Source organism: Leuciscus leuciscus, assembly GCF_965113295.1.
Source record: "Leuciscus leuciscus genome assembly, chromosome: 6".
Taxonomy (NCBI): domain Eukaryota; kingdom Metazoa; phylum Chordata; class Actinopteri; order Cypriniformes; family Leuciscidae; genus Leuciscus; species Leuciscus leuciscus.
The window spans coordinates 1,989,976-2,017,266 of NC_138730.1; the positions used below are offsets into that span (position 1 = coordinate 1,989,976).

General features: G+C 39.5%; 1 protein-coding gene across 2 annotated transcripts in view; it reads right to left on the reverse strand.

The window, feature by feature from the left end:
• The window catches only part of LOC309501906 (uncharacterized protein), a 482,458-nt gene that overhangs the window by 83,952 nt on the left and 371,215 nt on the right, over nt 1-27,291 (reverse strand). For both annotated transcript variants that reach the window (XM_082174162.1, XM_082174161.1), the window contains 3 exons: nt 17,791-17,964; nt 17,216-17,389; nt 11,960-12,133 (listed from right to left, as the gene is read on the reverse strand). In XM_082174162.1, coding sequence (XP_082030288.1) covers nt 11,960-12,133; nt 17,216-17,389; nt 17,791-17,964 — 522 coding nt within the window. The remainder of the gene's footprint in view (nt 1-11,959; nt 12,134-17,215; nt 17,390-17,790; nt 17,965-27,291) is intronic.

The following is a 27,291-nucleotide window of genomic DNA, read 5'->3' on the forward strand; positions in this document are numbered from 1 at the left end:
TCTTTTATTAAATCCAGACAAGACAGAGGTAATACTTATCGGTTCAAAAAACCGCCCACAAAACCTCGCACAATACAACTTTAACATCATAGGATGTCCTGTTACTTTATCCTCTACAGTAAAAGACCTGGGTGTTATACTCGATTGCAACCTGTCTTTTGAAAATCATATTTCTTATGTTACAAAAACAGCCTTTTTCCACCTTAGAAACATTGCTAAGCTACGTAATATGCTATCAGTTTCTGATGCAGAAAAGTTAGTTCATGCATTCATGACCTCGAGACTGGATTACTGTAATGCTTTATTAGCTGGTTGTCCTGCATCCTCAATAAACAAGCTACAGTTAGTCCAAAATGCCGCCGCTAGAGTTCTTACGAGATCAAGAAAATATGATCATATAACACCGATTTTATCATCACTGCATTGGTTACCTATAAAGTTCCGTATTAATTACAAGGTATTGCTACTGACTTATAAAGCCCTAAACGGCTTAGCTCCAGTCTATTTAACGGATCTTCTATCGCCCTATAATCCATCGCGCTCTTTGAGATCACTAAATTCAAGGCTTTTGGTCATACCTAGGATATCCAGAACCACCAAAGGAGGGAGAGCATTTTCACATTTGGCTCCAAAACTCTGGAATAGTCTTCCTGATACTGTTCGTTGCTCAGACTCGCTCTCCCAGTTTAAAACTAGATTAAAGTCGCATCTCTTCAGCCAGGCATTCATATAATCCTACAGTTCAAACTACAATCCGGCCTCTATCCAATGCCAGAGGAGAACTGGCCCCCGACTGAGCCTGGGTTCTCCCAAGGTTTTTTTTCTCCATTAAGGCACCTGATGGAGTTTTAGGACACCATTAGGTCACTTGATGGAGTTTTTCGGTTCCTTGCCACTGTTGCCTTTGGCTTGCTCAGTTGGGGATATTTTGGGGATATTTAATTTAATTTTATCAATCAATAAATTCCTCTTGAAACAAACTTTGTTGTATTATTTTAATTTAATACTGTGAAGCTGCTTTGATGCAATCTGTATTGTGAAAAGCGCTATACAAATAAACTTGACTTGACTTGACTTGACTTTTGCCACTAAAGATTGCTTTATTAATAATCTTCCTAATCAGTTTCATCATCTCAGCATCCCAGATAGCTCAGAAGAACTAGATATTGCAACAGAAACTTTTAACTCTCTCTTTTCCAGCACTTTAGACACAGTTGCTCCTTTGCGCTTAACCCTCTGGGGTCGGCAAACGCGCCCCCGCGTTTTGCTGGATTTTCTTCACATTGTAGCACAATAAACTTAAATTGCTCCGTCATTTATGGTCAAGAATCTGTGATATTTCTACTTTTGTATGTGTCCACTTACAATCAAATCAAAACATTGTGCTTTTGTAAAATAAAGAAAATAAACAGGGTGTGCGTTCTGCCTCTCCGTCGCGGTGAACTTTTTTTTCTTGAGCACGTCTATAAACTGAAACAAAACTCAGCGAATACTTCTCACACATTTATGAGCCATATACCTTTATAAACATTTAAGTGTGTACTTTTAAATGATCGGATTCAAACTGAAAACAAATATTCTCTGTTTAAGTAATTTGTATAAAACCAACAAGATGTCCAGCTTCTCAAACGCTTGCTCATTATTTTTAATTTGACCACGCCCACTCGCGCAAAAGAGATTCACATGCAAATCTCCACATGGAACGCGAACGCCCTCGTTACCTCAAAAACAAAACACCAAAACACTTCACAAGTCTCTGCTTTTCGTCGAGTTTGAAAGACGCGCCGTGAGCTTACATTGGATTTACCTCAGAAGAAGAACGCGATTTGAAGACAAGAAAGATGTAAGGTAAGAAATTATTACTTATTAGTTTGTTATTGTTGCATAAACTTCACATTGCAGTTGAACTGTTGCTAGATATATGGTGAATATTATAATATTTAGACCCGTGTTTACTGTTAAATACTGTTTGTGGATATCTGCTCAAACGTAGATATGTATAATATGGTAACCATAATGTTTCATATTTTGGAGCATGCTGTGCGTTTGAATGTATCATATTTTGGAGCGCGATCGCGTTTGAAAAGCAAAACGCACCAAACATTAGGCTTTATGTTTTTACTATTATCTCATTTCATATCATCATAACGATGATATGAACGATGCAGCACTGCGCATAGCCTATGCCTACAAGGCACAACAAACATGGTGTTCATTATATTATATATTGTTGGAAACATTTGTGTGTGTATTCTGTGAATTTTAAAAAGCAATTTTAACCAGAAAAATCTAAAATTTATTCCCAAAATCGTGCAGGCCTAGTTTCTCTTGATACCAGTGTGTTCACTTTTTTTCTTTTCTTTCAGGGAAAAGATGCCACTGAGTCCTGCTGACTTCAACATTCACATGAGTCTCTGTATATGAACATGGTAAAGTGAAAATCAAACACCTTGGAAATGAAAGGTATGTACAATGTTTTTAGGAATGGCACAAAGGTCTCTGTCTTTGGATCATTGTTTTCAATGTGCTCTTTTGTCATTTGTTGTGTATATATTGTATATATATTGTCTTATCTGAATGAGCAGTAAGGGTGATTTTCACATAGTTTTGGAGCAAATATTCTAGGCTACGTGATACAATTTTCAAAAGTCTTGTGAAGAAATAATCAGTATGGGTTTCATGGCCTTATTTCAGTGACAATTTTTTTTTGATATTTTCACAAACCACGCATAAATGTCATTATCTACAAACTTTTACATACATGCTGCTGATACATTATTGTAGCAGAGTTTGTGCTAAATACAGTGTAATAAGACTTTAGCCATGACAATGTCACAAGTAACAGAAATAAGCACAAATGTCAGAGCATGTCAGACCACCTCCAGGGCCAGATAACAGCTCAGACCCCAGAGGGTTAAAGAAGATTAAAGAAAATAGCCCAACGCCGTGGTACAACGAGCACACTCGGGCCCTTAAGAGAGCAGCCAGAAAAATGGAGCGCAACTGGAAGAAAACAAAATTAGACGTATTTCGCAATTCATGAAAAGAGAGTTCGATTGCATACAGAGAGGCATTAAAAGCTGCTAGATCTGCTTATTTTTCAAACCTATTAGAAGAAAATAAATTTATTTGAAATAGTGGCTAAACTAACGAAAAATAAATCCTCAACCCCAGACGTTTCCAAGCAACACACAGCAGTAATGACTTCATGAACTTCTTTACTAACAAGATTGATAATATCAGGGAGAAAATTATAACTATGCAACCATCTACTACAGTATCGCATCAGGCAGTGCACTGTGGTCTCCTTGAAGAAAAATTTGATTCATTCGTTGCTATAGGAGAGGAAGAATTTACTAAACTCGTTAAATCATCTAAATCGACAACATGTATGTTAGACCCTCTACCGACTAAGCTACTGAAAGAGATGCTTCCAGAGGTCACAGATCCTCTTCTTAATACCATTAATGCATCTTTGTCACTAGGATATGTACCGAAAACTTTTAAGCTGGCTATGATTAAACCGCTTGTTAAAAAAACGCAACTTGATCCTACAGAATTATAGGCTGATCTCGAATCTACCTTTTCTGTCAAAGAGACCAGAAAAGGCAGTATCCTCACAACTATGTTCCTTTTTAGAAAGAAATGATATCTGCAAGGATTTTCAGTGAGGATTTAGACCGTACCATAGTACTGAGACAGCTCTCATTAGAGTCACAAATGATTTGCTCTTATCATCCGATCGTGGTTGTATCTCGCTATTAGTGTTACTCGATCTTAGTGCTGCATTTGACACTGTCGACCACAACATTCTTTTAAATTTCCTACTACTTAACTCTGAAAAAACAGAGATTCTAATTATTGGACAAAAAAACGTCCTCACGTAATAATCTAGAATACTGTCTAACACTTGATGGCTGCTCTGTCAAGTCTTCGTCGTCGGTTAGGAACCTGGGTGTGCTCTTTGATACCAACCTTTCATTTGAAAGTCACGTGTCTAGTATCTGTAAAACTGCATTTTTCCATTATGCCATATGCTCTCATTGACAAATGCGGAACAATTAGTTCATGCGTTCATGACCTCAAGGCTAGATTATTGTAATGCTCAATTGGGTGGTTGCCCTGCACGCTTAAAGGAATAGTTCACTTTAAAATGAAAATTCTGTCATCATATACTCACCCTCATGTTTTTTCAAACCTGTATGAATTTCTTTCTTCTTCTGAACAGAAAGGAAGATATTTAGAAGAATGTCAGTAACCAGGCAGTTTCTGGGTCCCATTGACTTCCATAGTAGGAAAAAAATATACTATGGAAGTCAATGGCACCCAGAAACTGTCTGGTTACTGACATTCTTCTAAATATCTTCCTTTGTGTTCAGCAGAAGAAAGACATTCATACAGGTTTGAAACAACATGAGGGTGAGTATTTGATGACAGAATTTTCATTTTACATTTACATTTATTCATTTAGCTGACGCTTTTATACAAAGCGACTTACAATTGCTATATATGTCAGAGGTCGCACGCCTCTGGAGCAACTAGGGGTTAAGTGTCTTGCTCAGGGACACATTGGTGTCTCACAGTGGATTCGAACCCGGGTCTCTCACACCAAAGGCATGTGTCTTATCCATTGCGCCACCACCACCCCATTTTAAAGTGAACTATTCCTTTAATAAACAAATTACAGCTGGTCCAAAACGCAGCAGCTCAAGTTCTTACCAGAACCAGGAAGTATGACCATATTAGCCCGGTTCTGTCAACACTGCATTGGCTGCCTATTAAACATCGCATACATTTTTAAATATTGCTGATTACTTACAAAGCATTAAATGGTTTAGTTCCACAGTACTTGAGCGAGCTCTTAACGCATTATAGTCATTCACGTCTATTGCGATCTCAAAATTCCGGCCAGTTAATAATACCTAGAATATCAAAATCGACCGCTGGCAGTAGATCCTTTTCCTATTTAGCACCAAAACTTTGGAACAGTCTTCCTACCATTGTCCGGGAAGCAGACACACTCTGTCAGTTCAAAGCCAGATTAAAGACACATCTCTTTGACCTAGCATTCACATAATACATTATAGACTTCTATAATTCAATGTTAGGCTGCATAGATTAGATCAGCCGGAACTGGGAACACTTCCCATAAATCCTGATGTACTCGTTACATCATAAGAAGAATGGCATCTATGCTAATTTTAGTGTCTTTGTTTATCCCAAGGTTTTCCCGCAGCCTGCTGGATCCAGGCCGTATCCAGATCTGACGAAGGACCTCCGCCTGGACCCGATGACAACGCAGTGCTGAAGTGCAAACTAGTCTCTCCCTATGGAGGATCCCTTTACCACAAAATTGCGTGATATAAAGTCGCAATTGCGTGTTATAAAGTCAGAATTATGAGATATAAACTGGCAATTGCGAGAAATATACTTGAAATTCTGACTTTTTTTCTCAGAATTGCATATTTATATCTCGCAATTCTGACTTTATAATATGCAATAGGGGTTATGCGGAACGCCCAACGTTCGAACCGGAAAACAGATATAAGCATTTCCGGTTTGCACTACCGTACGCATCTGCAGCAGTAGATGATCTCTGAGGTAACCATACTGTCTATGGAGGTAACTTATTTTTCGCTTTTTTAGAAAACAAATTTTATTTCTGTTTTAATTAAAATGTCACGAATGCTTAAGTATCAGAAAAATGTTTTTTAGAAAAAAAATAAAATGCAGTCTTCATTTGATTGTTTTAATCGTCTGCAAGCAAATATAAAAGGTTAAACTACTATGATAGCATACAAGTCTAAACTAACTTGCTGATAGTTAGCTAACTCTACATCGGGTGCCATTAGCAAAAGCTACATACTAACTTACATACCTTCATAATCATGAATAAATGAGGAGGTGTAAAACTTAAATCCTTTATCTAACGGAGTACTCGGGGCTCTGGAAGTCCGTTTAGCAATACGATGTACATCTGAAATGGATAGAATGGGTAGCTCCTGTAAACACCGGCTATAAAAGGTCGCCATTCCTACGCTGTGTTTACCTCAGTAGCTGACGACCGGAAGTAGTTATATCTGTTTTGTAGAACCCGGAAGTAAGTTGCGCATAACCCCTATTGGGAGATATAAAGTCAGAATTGCATGATATAAAGTCGCAATTGCGTGTTATAAAGGTAAAAAAAAAAAAAGTCCGTCTTTTTTTTCCTTAGAATTGGACTTTATATATCACAATTGTTAGTTTATATCTCGAAATTCTGACTTTATAACACGCAATTGCGACTTTATTTCACGCAATTCTGACTTTATATCTCGCAATTCTGACTTTATTTCTCAGAATTGCGAGATATAAAGTCAGAATTGCGTGAAATAAAGTCGCAATTGCGAGATAAAAAGTCGCAATTATCTTTTAAAATGTTTTATTCTGTGGTGGAAACAAGCTTCCATAGCAGACCTAGCAGCTAGACTAGTTATTCAAAGCTAGCATAACAACCTACTTGTCCAGTCAGTGATTACAAAAGATAACCAGGACTTAATTCAAGTCTGTGAGTTGATTAAAGTGAATGTGATTTGAGCATGAATGAGTATATGAGAGCTTGGTAAGCTATCTAGGAAGCTAATATTATTTTTCTTAATTTAGAATCCTGCATCATGGAGAGAAAAAAGAGGAAATATAACTTGTAACTTTGTTGCTCCAGAGTTAGAGGTTTACCTGTTAGATTATAGCCACTTCTCCAGACACCACTACAATACTGGGCCTAGCCCAAACCATGAAAAACATCCCAAGACCATTATCCCACCTTCAACATTGGTCCATATAATTTTGCCTACAGTATATAGTGTAGCAAGGTAGTCTTCAGAATTTTTAATAATTTAAGAATTAAATTTTAGGGGACCCCCCCAAGAGTCCTAAGTCATTTTGAACCCTGATTACAAACCTGCGCACATACACTCACCTAAAGGATTATTAGGAACACCTGTTCAATTTCTCATTAATGCAATTATCTAATCAACCAATCACATGGCAGTTGCTTCAATACATTTAGGGGTGTGGTCCTGGTCAAGACAATCTCCTGAACTCCAAACTGAATGTCAGAATGGGAAAGAAAGGTGATTTAAGCAATTTTGAGCGTGGCATGGTTGTTGGTGCCAGACGGGCCGGTCTGAGTATTTCACAATCTGCTCAGTTACTGGGATTTTCACGCACAACCATTTCTAGGGTTTACAAAGAATGGTGTGAAAAGGGAAAAACATCCAGTATGCGGCAGTCCTGTGGGCGAAAATGCCTTGTTGATGCTAGAGGTCAGAGGAGAATGGGCCGACTGATTCAAGCTGATAGAAGAGCAACTTTGACTGAAATAACCACTCGTTACAACTGAGCAGGCTTGGGAGGGTTACTTTAAAAATGTATTCCGTTACAGTTACAAATTACTTCATAAAAAAAGTATTCAGTAACGTTATCCAAGTACTATAATATGAAAGTAATGTACCGATTACTTTGGGATTACTTCAAGGTCACGTATATAAATAAAGTCAAGCAAGAAGAAATATTATTAAAAATGTGTTTTTTATTTATTTTTTATTAAGAATTTGGTCCAGTGTACAATATTTGCTAAATATACACACATGCCTGAATATATATTTATGTAAAGGGCTATACAGACATCTAGTGGCTAATGTATGGTATTACAGATTATTTTGTTTTATTTTTAATGAATTTTTAACAAAAAAATTAAAACACAACATTTAAAATTTTTACACAATCTACATATTAGTTTATTTTAAAATAGGCCTACATGTTGACTAAAGCCGTGATCTTTCTTAATTTGCCTGACTGGACGTGGGGCGTTGGCAGTGGGAGTTCCCCTACGTTACCTAGACAGCGAACATCCCGTTACGCGAGAAAAGATAAGAAAGGACATTTTGGGTACTAAAAAAGCTACTCTCCTAATTTCTACAAAATAGCAGCGGAATTTCCATGAATTAAAAGCGAATTACCCGCAGGCAGCATCGTTTCAACTAGCAGCAGTGATTCAATCTGCGTCTGAGGAGATTGTAGAAAGCTGTTATTAGCACATGCACCAGCGTGTGGCACACGTGAGTCATTACTGGCAACAGAACCAGGAACTACTGTATAATCAAGCAGCGCTTAATATAGTGTTATTATGCCAAACTACTTATTTATTTAGTTTTAAATGAAACCATTGTAATCCTGAAAGTATTCCCCCTTTTTTCAAAATGTAACTATAATCTGATTACTACGTTTTTTGACGTAACTGTAACGGATTACAGTTACTGGATTTTTGTATCCTGATTACATAACGCCGTTACATGTATTCCGTTACTCCCCAACCCTGCAACTGAGGTATGCAGCAAAGCATTTGTGAAGCCACAACACGCACAACCTTGAGGCGGATGGGCTACAACAGCAGAAGACCCCACCGGGTACCACTCATCTCCACTACAAACAGGAAAAAGAGGCTACAGTTTGCACGAGCTCACCAAAATTGGACAGTTGAAGACTGGAAAAATGTTGCCTGGTCTGATGAGTCTCGATTTCTGTTGAGACATTCAGATGGTAGAGTCAGAATTTGGCGTAAACAGAATGAGAACATGGATCCATCATGCCTTGTTACCACTGTGCAGGCTGGTGGTGGTGGTGTAATGGTGTGGGGGATGTTTTCTTGGCACACTTTAGGCCCCTTAGTGCCAATTGGGCATCGTTTAAATGCCACGGCCTACCTGAGCATTGTTTCTGACCATGTCCATCCCTTTATGACCACCATGTGCCCATCCTCTGATGGCTTCTTCCAGCAGGACAATGCACCATGTCACAAAGCTCGAATCATTTCAAATTGGTTTCTTGAACATGACAATGAGTTCACTGTACTAATATGGCCCCCACAGTCACCAGATCTCAACCCAATAGAGCATCTTTGGGATGTGGTGGAACGGGAGCTTCGTGCCCTGGATGTGCATCCCACAAATCTCCATCAACTGCAATATGCTATCCTATCAATATGGGCCAACATTTCTAAAGAATGCTTTCAGCACCTTGTTGAATCAATGCCACGTAGAATTAAGGCAGTTCTGAAGGCGAAAGGGGGTCAAACACAGTATTAGTATGGTGTTCCTAATAATCCTTTAGGTGAGTGTATATTCAAACGCACATAACTATAGAACCAATTCTTGATGCACATGTGAACGCCATCAGCGTTTCTCACAGGTTCGCGTTTAAAGTCTGTGTAGAGAGAATGGTGCCGTCTTAGCGGCCCCTAATTTAATAACAAATGATCATTGCAACGGAAGCGAATCAATCAAATATAACATTAGCTGAAAACTCTCTATTACCATAAATTATACATTTATCTCTGTAAAGCTGCTTTGAAACAATCTACATTGTTAAAAGCGCTATATAAAAGAGGATGACTTGACTTGACTAGTTCTGTGTGCTGGAAGACACTGTTTCTTCTCTTTCATTTTTAACTATTTATTTGAGTCTCTCTTCTTTATTCTCTGTTGAAAAGGCAGATTTCTGCATGTACACAAAGTACATTGTATCAAATGCTGGAAATTAACCCTCTGAGGTCTGAGCTGTTTTCTGGCCCTGGAGGTGTTCTGACATGCTCTGACATTTGTGTTTTTTTCTGTTACTTGTGACATTGTCATGGCTAAAGTCTTATTACACTGTATTCAGCACAAACTCTGCTACAATAATATATCAGCAGCATGTATGTAAAAGTTTGTAGTTTTGAGATAATGACATTTATGCGTGGTTTGTGAAAATACAAAAAAAAATTCTCACTGAAATAAGGCCATGAAACCCATACTGATTATTTCTTCACAAGACTTTTGAAAATTGTATGACGTAGCCTAGAATATTTGCTCCAAAACTATGTGAAAATCACCCTGACTGCTCATTCAGATAAGACAATATATTGATTTTAAATTTCGAAGACGTGTTTTGTGTGAAAAAGCCTTATGCGAAAAGGCGTGATCATCTCATGAATATGTAAGCCTTCAACACCTGAGAAAGACAAAGACACTCCCCTAACTGCCCTATTAGGAGCTATCAGGCCCTGTCATTCAGAGCAACCTTGCACAAAGAATGAGGAGATTTAAAAAAGAATGGCTTTTAGATTGTTTGGATTTATTTACAACACAACATAATCCAAAAATACACAACAAATGACAAAAGAGCACATTGAAAACAATGATCCAAAGACAGAGACCTTTGTGCCATTCCTAAAAACATTGTACATACCTTTAATTTCCAAGGTGTTTGATTTTCACTTTACCATGTTCATGTACAGAGACTCATGTGAATGTTGAAGTCAGCAGGACTCAGTTGCATCTGGTCCCTGAAAGAAAAAGAAAAAACTGTGAACATACTGATATCAAGAGAAACTATAGGGCTGCACGATTTTGGGAATAGATTTTAGATTTTTCTGGTTAAAATTTCTTTTTAAAATTCACAGAATACACACACACACACACACACACACACACACACACACACACACACACACTTCCAACAATATATAATGAACACCAGGTTTGTTGTGCCTTGTAGGCATAGGCTACGCAGTGCTGCATAAAATAATAATAACAATAAATTAAATCTTCCAAAAGATTTCAAGAACAACTACGCTAGAGAAAAATATATTGATTATCATATGTTACTTCAAATGTTTCCATTCGTTATGATGATATGAAATGAGATAATAGTAAAAACATAAAGCCTAATGTCTGGTGCATTTTTCCTTTCAAACGCAATCGCGCTCCAAAATATGATACATTCAAACGCACAGCGCACTCCAAAATATGATACATTCAAACGCGATCGCGCTCCAAAATATGATACATTCAAACCCACAGCGCGCTCCAAAATATGATACATTCAAACGCGATCGCGCTCCAAATATGATACATTCAAACGCACAGCGCGCTCCAAAATATGATACATTCAAACGCCATCGCGCTCCAAAATATTAAACATTATGGTTATACAGTTTGAGCAGATATCCACAAACAGTATTTAACAGTAAACACGGGTCTAAATAGTATAATATTCACCATATATCTAGCAACAGTTCAACTGCAATGTGAAGTTTATGCAACAATACCATAAACTAATAAGTAAGAATTTCTTACCTTACATCTTTCTTGTCTTCAAATCGCGTTCTTCTTCTTCTGGGGGTAAATCCAATGTAAGCTCAGACGTGTCTTCCAAACTCTACGAAAAGCAGAGACTTGTGAAGTTTTTGGGTGTTTTGTGTTTGAGGTAACGAGGGCGTTCGCGTCCCATGTGGAGATTTGCATGTGAATCACTTTTGCGCGAGTGGGCGTGTCGAATTAAAAAGTAATTAGCAAGCGTTTGAGATACTGGACATCCTGTTGGTTTTATACAAATTACTTAAACAGAGAATATTTGTTTTCAGTTTGAATCCGATCATTTAAAAGTACACACTTAAATGTGTATAAAGGTATATGGCTCATAAATGTGTGACAAGTATTCGCTGAGTTTTGTTTCAGTTTATAGACGTGCTCAAGAAAAAAAAGTTCACCGCGACGGAGAGGCAGAACGCACACCCTGTTTATTTTCTTTATTTTACAAAAGCACAATGTTTTGATTTGATTGTAAGTGGACACATACAAAAGTAGAAATATCACAGATAATTTTTTTATATTTCTTTTTTCTGTATAACCATAAATGACGGAGTAATTTAAGTTTATGTTGCTGCTATGTGAAAGAAATCCAGCAAAACACGTCGGCGCGTTTCTCGACCTCAGAGGGTTAAACAATTACTAACTAGATAAAAAAACACATAAAAATGTGAGTAATAGGGAAAACCCAGAAAGTGCACTTCTATAAACAATGAAACGTAAGCCCTGCTGTCTTCAAATAAATAAACTTCAGTCACACTGTAATTGTTGTACAGTATAATGATACTAACTGTAGTTTCTCCAGCTTGAATTGTGGGTTCATCAGTAGATCACTGAGGTTTTTCACTCCAGAGTCTCCTGGTTTATTCCAGTTCAGGTCCAGCTCTCTCAGGTGTGACGGGTTTGATTTCAGAGCTGAAGTCACATCAGAACAACCTTCATCTGTCATATAACAGTAGCTTAAACTACATTAACAGAGAGAGAGAAGAAAATAAGACAGAAGAAAAGAAAACATCCTGGGTTACGTATGTAACCCTTGTTTCCTGAGAAAGGGAACGATACACTGCGTCGGTGACGACACTATGGGAACGCCCTTCAGCATAGCACATCTGAATTCATGAATGAAAACTAATCCAATCCTATTGGCATTGCGTGATGACGTAGCGTGTGACGGCATATACGGATCTATACAAAAGCACGCCGGCACACAGAAAAGTCAGCTTTGCTATGAAGCAAGTCGCTCCAGGCGGGGTGAGGCGTGGCGAACCGACGCAGTGTCTCGTTCCCTTTCTCAGGGAACAAGGGTTACATACTTAACCCGAGACGTTCCCTTTCGAGGGAACTCGAACTGTGTCAGTGACGACACTATGGGAACGAGATACCCACTATGCCACAACGAAACCCCGCCTGTCCAGTGTGAAGCTGTCTCCAGGCACAACTAGGACGAGAGCACTCGTGCGCCGGTGTAGAGGGAAGGTCCAGAATGTCATGAATGTGTGCGGAGTGGCCCAGCCAGCCACCTCACATATGTCATGGATAGGAGCCCCTGAAATGAGGGCTCTAGAGGACGCCATGCCTCTGGTAGAGTGAGCCCTCACGGGCACAGGTGAAGGCAAATTGCGCACCTGATAGGCCAGGGAAATAGCCTGAACGATCCAATTGCTGATGGTTTGCTACTTTGCTTAGAGGCGGAGAGCCCCTACTTAGGGGACCCGAAACACACCAGCAACTGGTCCGCCTTCCTCCACTGTGAAGACCTCTGAATATATATATATATCCAGTGCTCTGAAAGGCCAGAGCAAATTAAGTCTTCCGTCTTCCGCCGTCACATGAGGTGGGGGATGAAACGCCTGCAGAACCGTTGACCTCGCCAATTAGACGGCACCTTAGGGACATAGCCCAAACTGGGGTGCAGGATGGCCTTAACTCTCCCAGGAGCAAACCCCAGGCACTGCGGGGACACCGAGAGCACCTGGAGGTCCCCTACCCTCTTAAGAGAGGTGATGGCAAGGAGAAAGGCCATCTCAAGAGTCAGGTTCTTGCCTCAGCCGACTACAGAGGTTCGAAGGGGGCCTCAACCAGCCCTTCGAGAACCACCGCCAGGTCCCAGGTAGGAATCCTGGTACGAGTCATTGGTCTTATCCTCCAGGTCCCGTGGAGGAAACGTACGACCAGCTGATGCCTCCCCAGAGGCCCATCACTCAGAGGAGCATGGAAAGCCGCAATGGCTGCCACGTACACCTTGAGTGTGGACAGGGGTAAACCCAGCAGAGAAGCGGTCTTGGAGAACTCTAGTACTGAAGCCACCGGGCAGTTAAATGGGTCCAACGCACGCTCTCTACACCAAGTGGAAAACACATTCCACTTAAGGCCGTACAACCTCCTCGTGTCCGGCCACAACGGGGCTACTAACAGTAGGCTGACTCCGTCTCAACAAACCTTTTCCAGAACTCCCGGTAGCAGAGCGATCGGGGGAAATGCATACAGACGCAGCCTTGGCCATGTCTGCACCATGGCATCCAACCCCAGCGGGGCTGGATGCGTGAGGGAAAACCACATTGGACAGTGTGTCATCTCTCGAGACGCAAATTGGTCCACTTCCATTGGGCCGAACTTCTCGCATATCAACTCCACCGTCTTGGGGTGGAGTCTCCATTCCCCGGGCCTCAGCCCCTGCCTCGACAGCATGTCTGCTCCCTGGTTCTGGTCCCCCGGGACATACATCGCCTTGAGAGACGACAGTCTCTACTGGGACCACAGGAGGATCTGATGCGCCAGTCTTCACAGAGGGCGCGACCTCAGACCCCCCTGGCGGTTTAAATAGGACACCACTGACATATTGTCGGTTCTCACGAGAACGTGGCGACCTTGGAGGTCTGGCAGAAAACTCCTCAGAGCTCGGAACACCACCAACATTTCCAGGCAATTTATATGCCATGAGGAATGATGGTCCTACCAGAGACCTCTCGTAAAGCGGCCGTCCATGACCGCGCCCCAGCCCTTGAGGGAGGCGTCTGTCGAAAATGTCTCTACGGCGACATGACGCTCCCAACTTGGGACCTAGGGACAGAAACTAAGGTCTCTTCCACATTGATAGGGAACGAAGGCATCTGCACGTAACCCTTATCATGCGGATTGGATTTCCCCTCGGGGAAAACCCCCTTGGCTTTCAACCACCACTGCAGGGCCCTCATGTGCAGCAGGCCAGAAGGTATCACGCTGGACGCTGCTGCCATGAGACCCAACACTCTCTGGAAGTGTTTCACTGTGATGGCTTGGCCTAGCTTCACTCTGGTTACTGTGGTCAGTATGGACTCGATGCGTGCAGGAGACATTTTTGCTTGCGTCGTCGTCAAGTCTCAGACCACCCCCAGGAACGTAGACCGTTGGGTGGGTGTCAACACGCTTTTCTTCGTGTTGAGCCTCAACCCCAAGCGCTGGATGTGGCCAAGGACGACATCTCGATGCCGAACTGCCAGTGCTCGAGACTGTGCCAGGATAAGCCAGTCGTCGATGTAATTGAGCACACGGATGCCATGGAGCCTTAGCGGGGCCAGGGCTGCATCCATACACTTGGTGAACGTGCAAGGGGAGAGTGCTAGGCCGAATGGAAGAACCCGATATTGGTACGCGTCGCCCCCGAAAGCGAACCTCAGGAAACTCCTGTGTGATGGAAGGATGGAGATGTGAAAGTACGCGTCCTTTAGATCTGTTGTGACAAACCAATCCTCGGATTGGATTTGACTCACGATGATGGGAATAGTGAGCATCTTGAACCTGAACCTCCTCAGAGACCGATTCAAGTGCCTCAGATCTAAAAGTGGACGCAACCCTCCATCCTTCTTGGGAACTATGAAGTAGCGGCTGTAGAATCCGGACTCCCTGACTGGTGGGGGAACATGCTCCATGGCCCCTTTTGCCAGCAGCAAGTGAACTTCCTGTTCTAACACCAGACCCTGCTCTGGGTCTACTGCAGTCCAAACCACCCCTTTGATACTTACCTCGGTGGGCAGACCCGGAACTGCAGCCTCTACCCTATTTCAACAGTGCGCAGGACCCATGGAGAAATATTGGGGAGACGTTGCCATGCCTCGACAAAATTCAGCAAGGGAACTAGCCCCTAAGTGCTGGTGTCAAGTGTCTTGTGAGAGCCCTTGACGATACCCTGAAGCGGAGGACCGGCAGGGAATAATCGAAAACGACTCTCGGTGTGCGGACGCCAGCGCTGCCTGGCCGCAAGCTCTTGGGGCAGACAGAGCAGCGTGCGTTCGCTGGAAACTGATTTGTCCCGAAGCGCAACTACTGGCGGGATGCTGACACCAGTTTCCTGAGGGCCCGGTGAGAGGGGGGATCTCGATCGCTCTCTTTTTTTTGGGGGGGGGGGGGGGGGGCAGCCCTCCAAGGTCTCACATGAGTTAGGACCTCTCTCCCGACGCCTTCCTGGCCTGAAGGACAGTCCTCAGATCCGTCTTCTGAGGAGGCTTGGGCGAGAGCGCCGCCTAGAGTCCCAAGCTCAGCTTTTGCTTTTTTTTTTTTTTTTTGAGGGGGACTTCTAGAAGCGACACTCTCCTTCAGATGGTAGGCTGAATTCAAATATCTAACCAAGTTCTAAAGTCAGATAATATTTTAATTATTTTAATTCTTCAGAATTAAATGCAGCCATAAACACTGGATAGTTCCATAAACACCAGAATAATATTTATTTATACAATCTACTACACGCTGCCTCGGCAAACGCGAGCCGTTACAAATTGGCTTTCATCCCTCGAGAAGAAAGTCAACAGGCGCGAGGCTGAAACACCCGAAACGCATGACTGTGTGCGGCGAGTTATTTCACAATGAACAGACTGTGAATGCCTCGCACCCAAACAGTATTATTTCCCGGATCGCGTGTGTCCCTTTTATTGCAGGCCCTTAATGCGCTGCCTCAACAAACACGAGATTCGAGGCGTTCACAATAAATTTGGCTTTCATCTCTCGAGAAGAAAGTCAACAGGCGCGGCTGAGACACCCGAAACGCACTGTGTGCAGCGAGTTATTTCTCATTGAACACAGCCAGCACCCTTCAGGGACTGACTGCATGCCTATAGCACCCACACAGAATATTTATTGCAAACTGCAAATAGACTCGTAATCAACGCGCTGCCTCGGCAAACGCGAGGTCCGAGCTACTAGATTCTGTATTGCAATGCAGACCTTCAATCTACGCGCTGCCTCGGCAAACGCGAGATGCCAGTCATAGAATCGTATCGCAAACTGCAAAGTAGACTCGTAATCAACGCACTGCCTCGGCAAATGCGAGATCCGAGCTACTAGATTCTGTATTGCAAAGCAGACCTTAAATCTACGCGCTGCCTCGACAAAACGCGAGATCCCAGCCACAGAATCTTATTGCTAAGTACACTCGTAATCAACGCGCTGCCTCGGCAAACGCGAGATCCGAGATACTAGATTCTGTATTGAAATGCAGAGTTTAAATCTACGCGCTGCCTCGGCAAACACGAGATCCAAGCCACAGAATCTTTATTGCAGAGTAGACTCGTAATCTACGCGCTGCCTCAGCAAACGCGAAATCCGAGCCCCTAGATTCTATATTGCAATGCAGACTTTACAGGACATACAACACCAAATAGGACAGACTTGTTTCACACACACAGAGCGCTTGCTGAATAGCAAAAAGCTGACTTTTCTGTTTGCCGGCGTTCTTTTGTACAGATCCGTATATGCCGTCACACGCTACGTCATCACGCAACGCCAATAGGATTGGATTAGTTTTCATTCATGAATTCAGACGTGCTACGCTGAAGGACGTTCCCATAGTGTCGTCACAGACGCAGTTCCGAGTTCCCTCGAAAGGGAACTCTTTATTCTGTAAAGTCACATCATCTTCATAAGCAAATAAAGCAGACAGAGGAAGAGAGATCTTCATCTTTATTTCACCAGATCACACAATACTAAGTTTGTACAAATACAATGTTAAAGTGTTTTAGTTTAAACTGTTGAAGTGATTTTAAGCATTTTGATTCTTGTATGTGAATATGACTGACCTCAATCTCTCCAGTTTACAGTGTAAATCCTTCAGTACGGCACATAAGTGCTTCACTCCTGTGTTTCCTAGTTCATTCCCGATCAGGTTCAGCTCTCTCAGGTGTGACGGGTTTGATTTCAGAGCTGAAGTCAGGATTAGACTCTGTTTCTCTGTAATACTGCAATCACTCAGACTGAAGACAGAGAAATAACAATAGTTCACATCTATGATGATCATCTTATTGAAGAGCTACAGCAGCATTTAGTTTCCAATAGTCTGTTTTGAAACCCAGTCACACTAGTTCTGTGTTCTGGAAGACACTGTTTCTTCTCTTTCATTTTTAACTATTTATTTGAGTCTCTCTTCTTTATTATCTGTTGAAAAGGCATATTTCTGCATGTACACAATCAGTACATAGTATCAAATGCTGAAAATTAAACAATTAATAACTAGATAAAAAAACACATAAAACTGTGAGCAATAGGGAAAACCCAGAAAGTACTCTGCTATAAACAATGAAACATAAGCCCTGCTGTCTTCAAATAAATAAACTTCAGTCACACTGTAATTGCTGTACAGTATAATGATACAAACTGTAGTTTATCCAGCTTAAATTGTGGGTTCATCAGTAGATCACTGAGGTTTTTCACTCCAGAGTCTCCTAGTTTATTCCCGCTCAGGTCCAGCTCTCTCAGGTGTGACAGGTTTGATTTCAGAGCTGAAATCAGGATGAGACTCTGTTTCTCTGTAATACTGCATCTATTCAGACTGAAGACAGAAAGAGAAAATGACTCAGATCTAGGGGTGGGAATCTCTAGGCACCTCACGATTCAATTCGATTACAATTCAGAGGGTAACGATTATCGATGCATCTTTTTTTTTTTTTTGACAACCTGGTACTTTTAAAGCAAAGTATTTATGATGACCCATAAAGAATTTACTTCCAATACATCCTATATTAATTTGATTAATAAAACAAATGGAAGTGATTTGGCAAGTCAACTGTAAGGTTACATTTGCCAGCATACTGTATGTCCCAACATTGCAAAGAACCAACAGGAAAATAAACGTGTGCCTGTACTAGCAGCGTACTTGTAGCAAAATTACAAACAGTTTTCGTTCAAAAATATAGAGTGATGTACCAGCAGCTCTCATACAAACATAATGCGTGTGGACTTACGCATATTCTGAATAATTAGTAACATACAAAGCCGCACTTATACACTACAACTAAATAATAAAGAGTTATGACTTCAAATGTTTGCTGTATACCACAATCAAAAACAGCTTATACAAAAAAAGTGAATGAACATCTGCAGAGAGCACAGTCAAAGTGTAGCTTTTTGTGACTGGCATTGCACTGATACATACTGTGATTATGGAGGGCCGTATAACGTACGTACACTGAAAAAAAATGATTTTTGCTGCTTGTTCAAATTGCTTGATTAAAATAAGCAACACAATTGCTTTACATTTTGTCCAAACTTAATTTGATTGTGTTCAATCTGCTTAAATATAGGTAAAATTGAAGTTTACTTAATCCATTTGTGTTGGATTACATGAATGATTTGTGTTGCATTAACTGAAACTGGACGGTGCTTGTTAGTTCCCAGCATGCTTTGCATATGGCTGAATTAAGAGAGAATAAATGTTGAAATTAAGTGTTATTTTATGTGTTTTTGAGAAAATTAGAAAAGGGGAAGACTTGATAGTGTGTAATTGTGTTTAATGTTCAATTACATTCAAATTATTAGAACCATTTAAATTACAGAGGGTTACCATTGTGGAGAAGAGTGGAGCATTTGGTTAGGTTGTGGACTGATTCAGCAACATTAATAGTAAATGCTTTGGCTGAAAGAGTGTGTAAACTTAGCATTTAAGATTGGTTCATTCATGCACTGAAAAGATTTATCAATTTATATTTAGTATAATTTACTTTGTTGATTGAACATGAATAGTCTGTGTTCATGTGTGTTGTTTGAACATGAATAGTCTGTGTTGTTTAAACGTGAATAATCTGTGTTGATGGAACACAATTGTGTAAGTTGCTACCAAAGCAAACAATTTGTGTGCAACCAATGTCCACTATTCAATTGAGTAAATCCAATGAATTATTTTTTTCAGTGTATAACAGATCGGTTTACAGCATATTGATGTGAAAACTAAACAATACAGAAAGCAGCTCTCATACAAAAAATCCTAAATAGGTCACAATGAAATTGCCAATTTTCCATACGTTAGCTTTTAACAAAGAGGGTGCTGTTCGAATTTGGCGCTCAGAAATCATGCGTGTCTGTTATGTGCGCGTCTCTGTTATGTGCGTGTCTTTGTTATGTGCACGCCACAGACTGTCCGCGCACTGCACGTCCGCTTTAGAGTTCCGTCAATATTATGTTATTAGAGAAAAAAAGAATCTTTTTGACATTTGTGAATTGATTCAGAATCGTCCACGTCTGCATCGCGATGCATCTTAGAATCGATTTTTTCCCCCACCCCTACTCAGATCTAGCCTGACTACGTCAGACTTCCTACTTCCGCTAATTTCATTTCGCTCCTGTAGTCAGTCTGAGATAGCAGCCTATCTTTCAGTTTTCCACCGGCCTGAAAACAGCCGGGCCAATCAACGAACAGAGGGCGGGCTGAGAGCCGTGACGTAGACGCTGATTGTACCGTGGATGCGTAGATTTACTTCACATAATCTGCAAAAGTCATTCACAGCCATGTTCACTCCGGTATTTCGCTCGATGGTTTAGTTTTTGCATCATACTTGCGTTTACAGTGGAAGTTAGATGCGGCTGAGCATGCGCATAACACACGCCATAACCAAACGTTATGTGATTGGCTTACGGGTAACCAATGATTTTAAACTTCAGACAAGCGCCCCCCCGCGAGAGAGAAAACACTTCTCTATTATGCTATGCCAGACTCTGTATACGAAGCAAAGTGAAGTAGCAGAGTCTGGTATTACCAGGCTAACTCAGATCTATGATGATCAACTAACATGTTCATCTTCATCCAGCAGACTTTTGCTGACAAATAAACAGGGACATCAAGGTAAAGGTAACATGGAGAAACACTACACATTGTTCATTTAAATATACTACCAACATTGTAAAAATAAAAAGGTTGAAAGCGTTGATCTATTTATGTTAGTATACACATTCATTTAATTTAATCTTCAAGTTTCTTTCATGTCAATATTACCCTTGGTTTGGTCACTGGGTCAAATGTGTTTATGTCGGTTGTTTTCAGACACATTGTCTACTTGCTAAAACTTTACAGTAAGGTTTCATTTGTTAACATTAACTACATTAGTTAACATGACCCAATGATGGGCAATACTATACAGCATTTAATAACCTTAAGTTTAAACATTTACTAATACATTTTTAAATACAAAAGTTTTCTGTTAACATTAGCAAATCCCCTGTGAACTAACATGAACAAAGAATAATTGTATAAACTAACATTATCAGATTAAGGAATAAAAGTATTTCCTTAAGCAGAAGACAATCAAACAAGTTTTGTAAAAGGTAGTGTTAAGGTGTATTGTCGGTGAAGGTGTAAAATCAATGACGATGGAGAAGAATTCTCAATCCAGAGTGTTTATTTTGGTGCAAAAGTGATTCCCAAGCAAAAATATATACAGAAACAAAAACAAAGGCAAAAGATATGTATATATATATATATATATATATATATATATACATATTAGGGGTGTAACGGTTCACAAAATTCACGGTTCGGTTCGATACGATACACTTGTGTCACGGTTCGGTACGGTTCGGTACGTTTTTGATACAGCAAAAAAGAAAGAAATGCCAGAGAAATTTCCTTGATTTAATTTTTTTTATTCTTTTTTTTATTAAAACTAACATCATAAAGTAATTTTTTTGTTTTACTTTGAGCAATTCTGGAGCTATAATTGACTCTTCTTAGGAGCATATAAAACAAAACAGCTCCTTGGAAAAAATGAAATGTAATATTGTAGTAGTTATAAACAAAGGTTTATTTTAGTTCAGATTAACATTTGAGGGCAGCAATTATTCTTTATTAATGCTTTATTAATTATTATTCATAATGTCAAAATAAAACCGACGTAATGTTACTTGAAGGCATTATAGCCTACTATTCCTGCCAAACTTCCAAAGTTGCAGTTAGTGTTACTACAGTAAATCCATGGTGAATGTTGCTGATCTGTGGACACTGGATAGTTCATTCATGGCACGTTTCTTCCTGGTTTCCACGTCAGCGCTGTTTGATCCGTTAATAACGGAGAAATGTGAATGTTTCTCACTAGATCTCGCAGCGATGTTATTACTTCTGTTAAGTCAAGTCAAGTCAAGTTTATTTGTATAGCGCTTTTCACAATACAGATTGTATCAAAGCAGCTTCACAGTATTAAATTAAAATAATACAACAAAGTTTTTTCAAGAGGAATTTATTGATTGATAAAATTAAATTAAATATCCCCAAAATATCCCCAACTGAGCAAGCCAAAGGCAACAGTGGCAAGGAACCGAAAAACTCCATCAAGTGACCTAATGGTGTCCTAAAACTCCATCAGGTGACCTAATGGAGAAAAAAAAAAACCTTGGGAGAACCCAGGCTCAGTCGGGGGCCAGTTCTCCTCTGCCATTTATGAGCTAGAGGCCGGATTGTAGTTTGAACTGTAGGATTATAAGAATGCCTGGCTGAAGAGATGCGACTTTAATCTAGTTTTAAACTGGGAGAGCGAGTCTGAGTAACGAACAGTATCAGGAAGACTATTCCAGAGTTTTGGAGCCAAATGTGAAAATGCTCTCCCTCCTTTGGTGGTTCTGGATATCCTAGGTATGACCAAAAGCCTTGAATTTAGTGATCTTAAAGAGCGCGATGGATTATAGGGTGATAGAAGATCCGTTAAATAGACTGGAGCTAAGCCATTTAGGGCTTTATAAGTCAGTAGCAATATCTTATAATTAATACGGAGCTTTATAGGTAACCAATGCAGTGATGATAAAATTATTGTTATATGATCATATTTTCTTGATCTCGTAAGAACTCTAGCGGCGGCATTTTGGACTAACTGTAGCTTGTTTATTGAGGATGCAGGACAACCAGCTAATAAAGCATTACAGTAATGCAGTCTCGAGGTCATGAATGCATGAACTAACTTTTCTGCATCAGAAACTGATAGCATATTACGTAGCTTAGCAATGTTTCTAAGGTGGAAAAAGGCTGTTTTTGTAACATATGAAATATGATTTTCAAAAGACAGGTTGCAATCGAGTATGACACCCAGGTCTTTTACTGTAGAGGATAAAGTAACAGGACATCCTATGATGTTAAAGTTGTATTGTGCGATGTTTTGTGGGCGGTTTTTTGAACCGATAAGTATTACCTCTGTCTTGTCTGGATTTAATAAAAGAAAATTACGCATCATCCAATCTTTTATATCTTTAACACACTCTGTCAATTTGGAAAATTTAGCGTTTTCATCTGGCCGTGATGAAATATATATTTGAGTGTCATCAGCATAACAATGGAAACTAATTCCATGTTTCCTTATAATATTTCCAAGTGGCATCATATATATTGAAAATAACAGAGGGCCTAACACAGATCCCTGCGGCACTCCATAGTTTACTGGAGTTATGATCGATTTTTCTCCATTTAAATAGACAAAATGGTAGCGGTCAGATAGGTATGATTTGAACCAGCTTAGTGCTTGTCCTTGAACACCAGTATAATTTTGTAGTCGATCTAAGAGTAATGTATGATCTATAGTATCGAACGCAGCACTAAGATCAAGTAAAACTAGTATTGAGATACAGCCTTGGTCAGAAGCTAAAAGTAAATCATTTGTGATTTTAACAAGCGCAGTTTCAGTGCTATGATGCGGTCTGAATCCAGACTGAAACTTTTCATAGATATCATTTTGTTGCAAGAAAGAGCCCAGTTGAGCGGACACCACTTTTTCTAATATTTTAGACATAAATGGAAGATTTGAAATGGGTCTATAATTTGCTAGATTATTATGATCTAATTGTGGTTTCTTAATGAGAGGTTTTATAACTGCCAGTTTAAATGTTCTTGGAACATGACCTAAAGATAAAGACGAGTTAATAATATTGAGGAGAGGCTCTTCCACTACAGGTAACACTTCTTTCAGTAGTTTAGTTGGTATAGGATCTAATAAACATGTTGTTGTTTTAGATGAAGTGATAAGTTTATTTAACTCTTTTTGTTCTATAGTTGTAAAGCACTGTAATTGTTCTTGCGGGGTGATAATTGAAGCTGAATTATAATGCGCGATTGAAGATTGAACATTTACAATTGTGGTTCTGATGCTTTCTATTTTCTCAGTGAAGAAGTTCATGAAATCATTACTACTGAACTGTAACGGGATATTTTGTTCGGGTGACGTCTGTTTATTTGTTAGTCTAGCCACGGTGTTAAATAAAAACCTTGGATTGTTTTGGTTGTTTTCTATTAGTTTGCGGAGGTGCTCAGCCCTGGCCGCTTTTAGGGCCTTTTTATAACGTGACATACTGTCTTTCCAAGCGATTCGAAAGACCTCTAAATTAGTTTGTTTCCATTTACGCTCTAAAATACGGGTTTCTCTCTTTAAAGCATGCGTAGTATTGTTATACCATGGTGCTTTATTTTTCTCTCTGACCTTTTTTAATTTAATAGGTGCAACCACATCCAATGTTCTAGAGAGAATGGTGCTCATAGTGCTAGTTAGTTCTTCTAGTTCATCTGTTTGTTTGGGTTCAGGCGGCAGCTGAGACAGATTAGATAAGCAATTTGAGAAAATATCTATGGTGGATGGGAGGATTGTTCTGCCTGGTTGATAACGCGACGCCGCATGACATATTACAGCAGTACGTAATATACAAGTTACCATGTAGTGATCAGTGACTTCATCACTTTGTGGAATGATATCTATATCGGTTGGATCGGTTCCATGTGATATAATTAAATCGAGTGTATGATTAAGACGATGTGTCGGTCCGGTGACGTTTTGCTTGACCCCAAATGAATTTAATAAATCTGTAAACGCAGCTCCTAACGCATCATTTGGATTATCTACGTGTATGTTAAAATCTCCAACAATTAATGCTTTATCGACATTGACTAATAGGTCTGAGAGAAAATCTGCAAACTCTTTTAGGAAATCAGCGTAAGGCCCTGGCGGTCTATATACGGTAGCCAAGGCTAGAGATAATAGGGATGTTTTTCTAACATCTAAGAGCGTAACATTTAGTACAAGTACTTCAAATGAAATAAACGTATAACCCGTTTTCTGAGTAACATTTAGAAAATCTTTATAAATGGTTGCAACACCTCCGCCACGACCAATCAGACAGGGGTCATGCTTATAACAGTATCCAGGAGGAGTAGACTCATTAACCCTCTGGAGTCTGAGCGTTTTTTTGGGCCCTGGGGGTGTTCTGACATGCTCTGACATTTGTGCTTTTTTCAGTTGCTTATAAACATATTAATGGCAAAGGTGTAAATTCACTCTATATAGCACAAACAGGACTACAATAATATGTGAGCCACATGTATGTACATGTTTTCATTTTTGAGAGAATAATGTTTATGCGTGGTTATCGAAAAAACTAAAAATTAAAGTTTTTGAAATAAGGCCACAAAACACATACTAAATATGTGGCAATAAGACTTTTGACTATTGGATGTCGTCGCCTATAGTTTTTTCTTCAAAATTATGTGAAAATAGTCTTGCTTTATCGTTCACATAAAACCATACATTGATTTAAGTTGATGTAAAACAGGTTTTGCTTGGAAAGCCAATATGCGAGGGGGCGTGAACGAGGAGTGGTTTACACCTTAGAATACACCCACTCTGCATAATGATGAGCCATTCACTCAGGTGTGACACTGACTGAGCCACAATGCAAGGACAAAAGATATATTTAGAAAAAGACTTATATTGACCATTTAAGATTTTGCTTACATCTATCTTGTAAATATGTTTTGCTATTTTATTAAAACGGTTACAATTAGGCTACAACAATAATTACAATTTCAACAATATTTCAAGTGTACTCTTTCTTTGTAAAAAAAATTATTATAGGCCTACATTTTATCTATGTATTCATTAGTTTGAATATAACCAACATTGGAACAGCTAACATCTTAGTTGATGACTTTATTTTTGACAAAAATAGTATTTTATATATAGAAATTGCTAAACAAAAGCTTATTTGATGTGGCAGTATATTCTACAGTAAAAACTGTACCCAAATCTAGTCAACAAAATGTTGTCTTTCATATTTCGTCTGACTGTAACGTTGTTTTCATGAAATATTAGGGCATATTGTTAATTTGCAGTTTAATACGTTGCTTATACAAATAGCCTACATTTTATTTCAACATTCAGTCGATGTTTACTTATCTCAGTATAGCAATACAGTTTGCTAAAACATCATCATTCATTCACACACGCGATTTAAATTTAAACTGTCTTTGCCAGCTGTGGTAAACAGCGCGCATCTCTGCCGTTTATTCATTCATAAACAGAAACCCACGTGAAGAAATTCACGTGAGAAGGAAAAAACTTACTCAGCTCGCTCCTCGATATACCCGCACTTCTGAGGGACATTTTCCATTAGTATTATTCCTCACAGCGCTGCAAGACGGTGTAAACAAGTAATGATCTAAATAAACTTGTGTGTTTTCTCGAGCTGATGGGGGCGTTCACAGGATTGCCTCAGCCATTTGCGTTTGAATAGCGCGCGCTCTCCGTGGGCGGAGTCACATTACATCTGAATTAGCTGTAATTAGGTCGACTGGAATCGCTCTCTTTTAATACAGATTTCACAAGATGAGAATATTTGTTTTTTATATAAATTACTTCATTTAAAAGAAGAGAATTCAAGCTTCATGCCTGTGTGTCTGTATGTCTGTTTGACTGAGTATTCGCTGAGTTATTGTTAATTTTCGGACGCGTTTCAGAATGGACTTCAGTGGCAGAGAGAAGGCAGAACTCGCTTCGTGTTTATTTTTCTTTATTTGGCAAAAAGCACAACACTTTGTTTTTATTGTGAGATTACACAAAAATAATACACATTTAACAGAATCGATTGATGTATGAAACTCCTATGGAAAATCAAAGTCAACAGAGTATTTATGAGTTTCTTTTACACTAATAAAAAAAAAGCGAGCTGGTATCGCCGGCGATACCGTAGACCTCAGGGGGTTAATACCGAAATAATCATTTGGTTTAAGCCAGGTTTCAGTAAGGCAAAGTACATCGAAGCTATTATCTGTGACTATTTCATTTACAATAACTGCCTTAGGTGTGAGTGATCTAATGTTTAGAAGACCTAGCTTTAGAAATTGTTTTTGTTTACTAATAGCAACATTTTCTGTTTTAATAACAATTAGATTTTTCCTAGATCCTGCATTAGATTTATTATTTGATCTCACTAAACGAGGAATAGACACGGTTTCTATGCAATGTTCTACACTAGTATTTATATCAGTTGAATTGGTGCAGCAGAGACTATGATTTGGACTTTTGGTTACTAGTCAAAGGGTATTTAACATTTTGGAGATGTTATCTGACAGAAGATATTCTGTGACATTTGAATTCTGTGGCGAATTCAAATGCTTTCTTTACTGGATCTCTTTTTAGCGCTGTGTAGTAACAGTCTCGCATGATCACGATCGGCTCGCGCTGCACTGGTCCAAACTGATAAACGGTCCTTCAAAACACACAATAACGAGCAGTTTCGTTCCGCTTGCATTACGTTTGCCATTTGATGTTGGGCAATGTTGTGGTCACGCCGGCGTTTATGAGAACGCGCCTTGCCTACATTTGGAAAAAACACATAGGAAAAATGGTCCAACGAACCGTTCGGTTTGAAAATGCGTACCGAAAACCGAACCGAAAGCCTCGTACCGAACGGCTCAATAATAAATACGTGTATCATTACACCCCTAATATATATGTATGTATATGTATGTAATATATATGTAATATATAATATATGTATGTATATATTTATATATACATACATAAATATATAAATATATATATATATATATATATATATATATATATAAATCCATAAGAGGTTC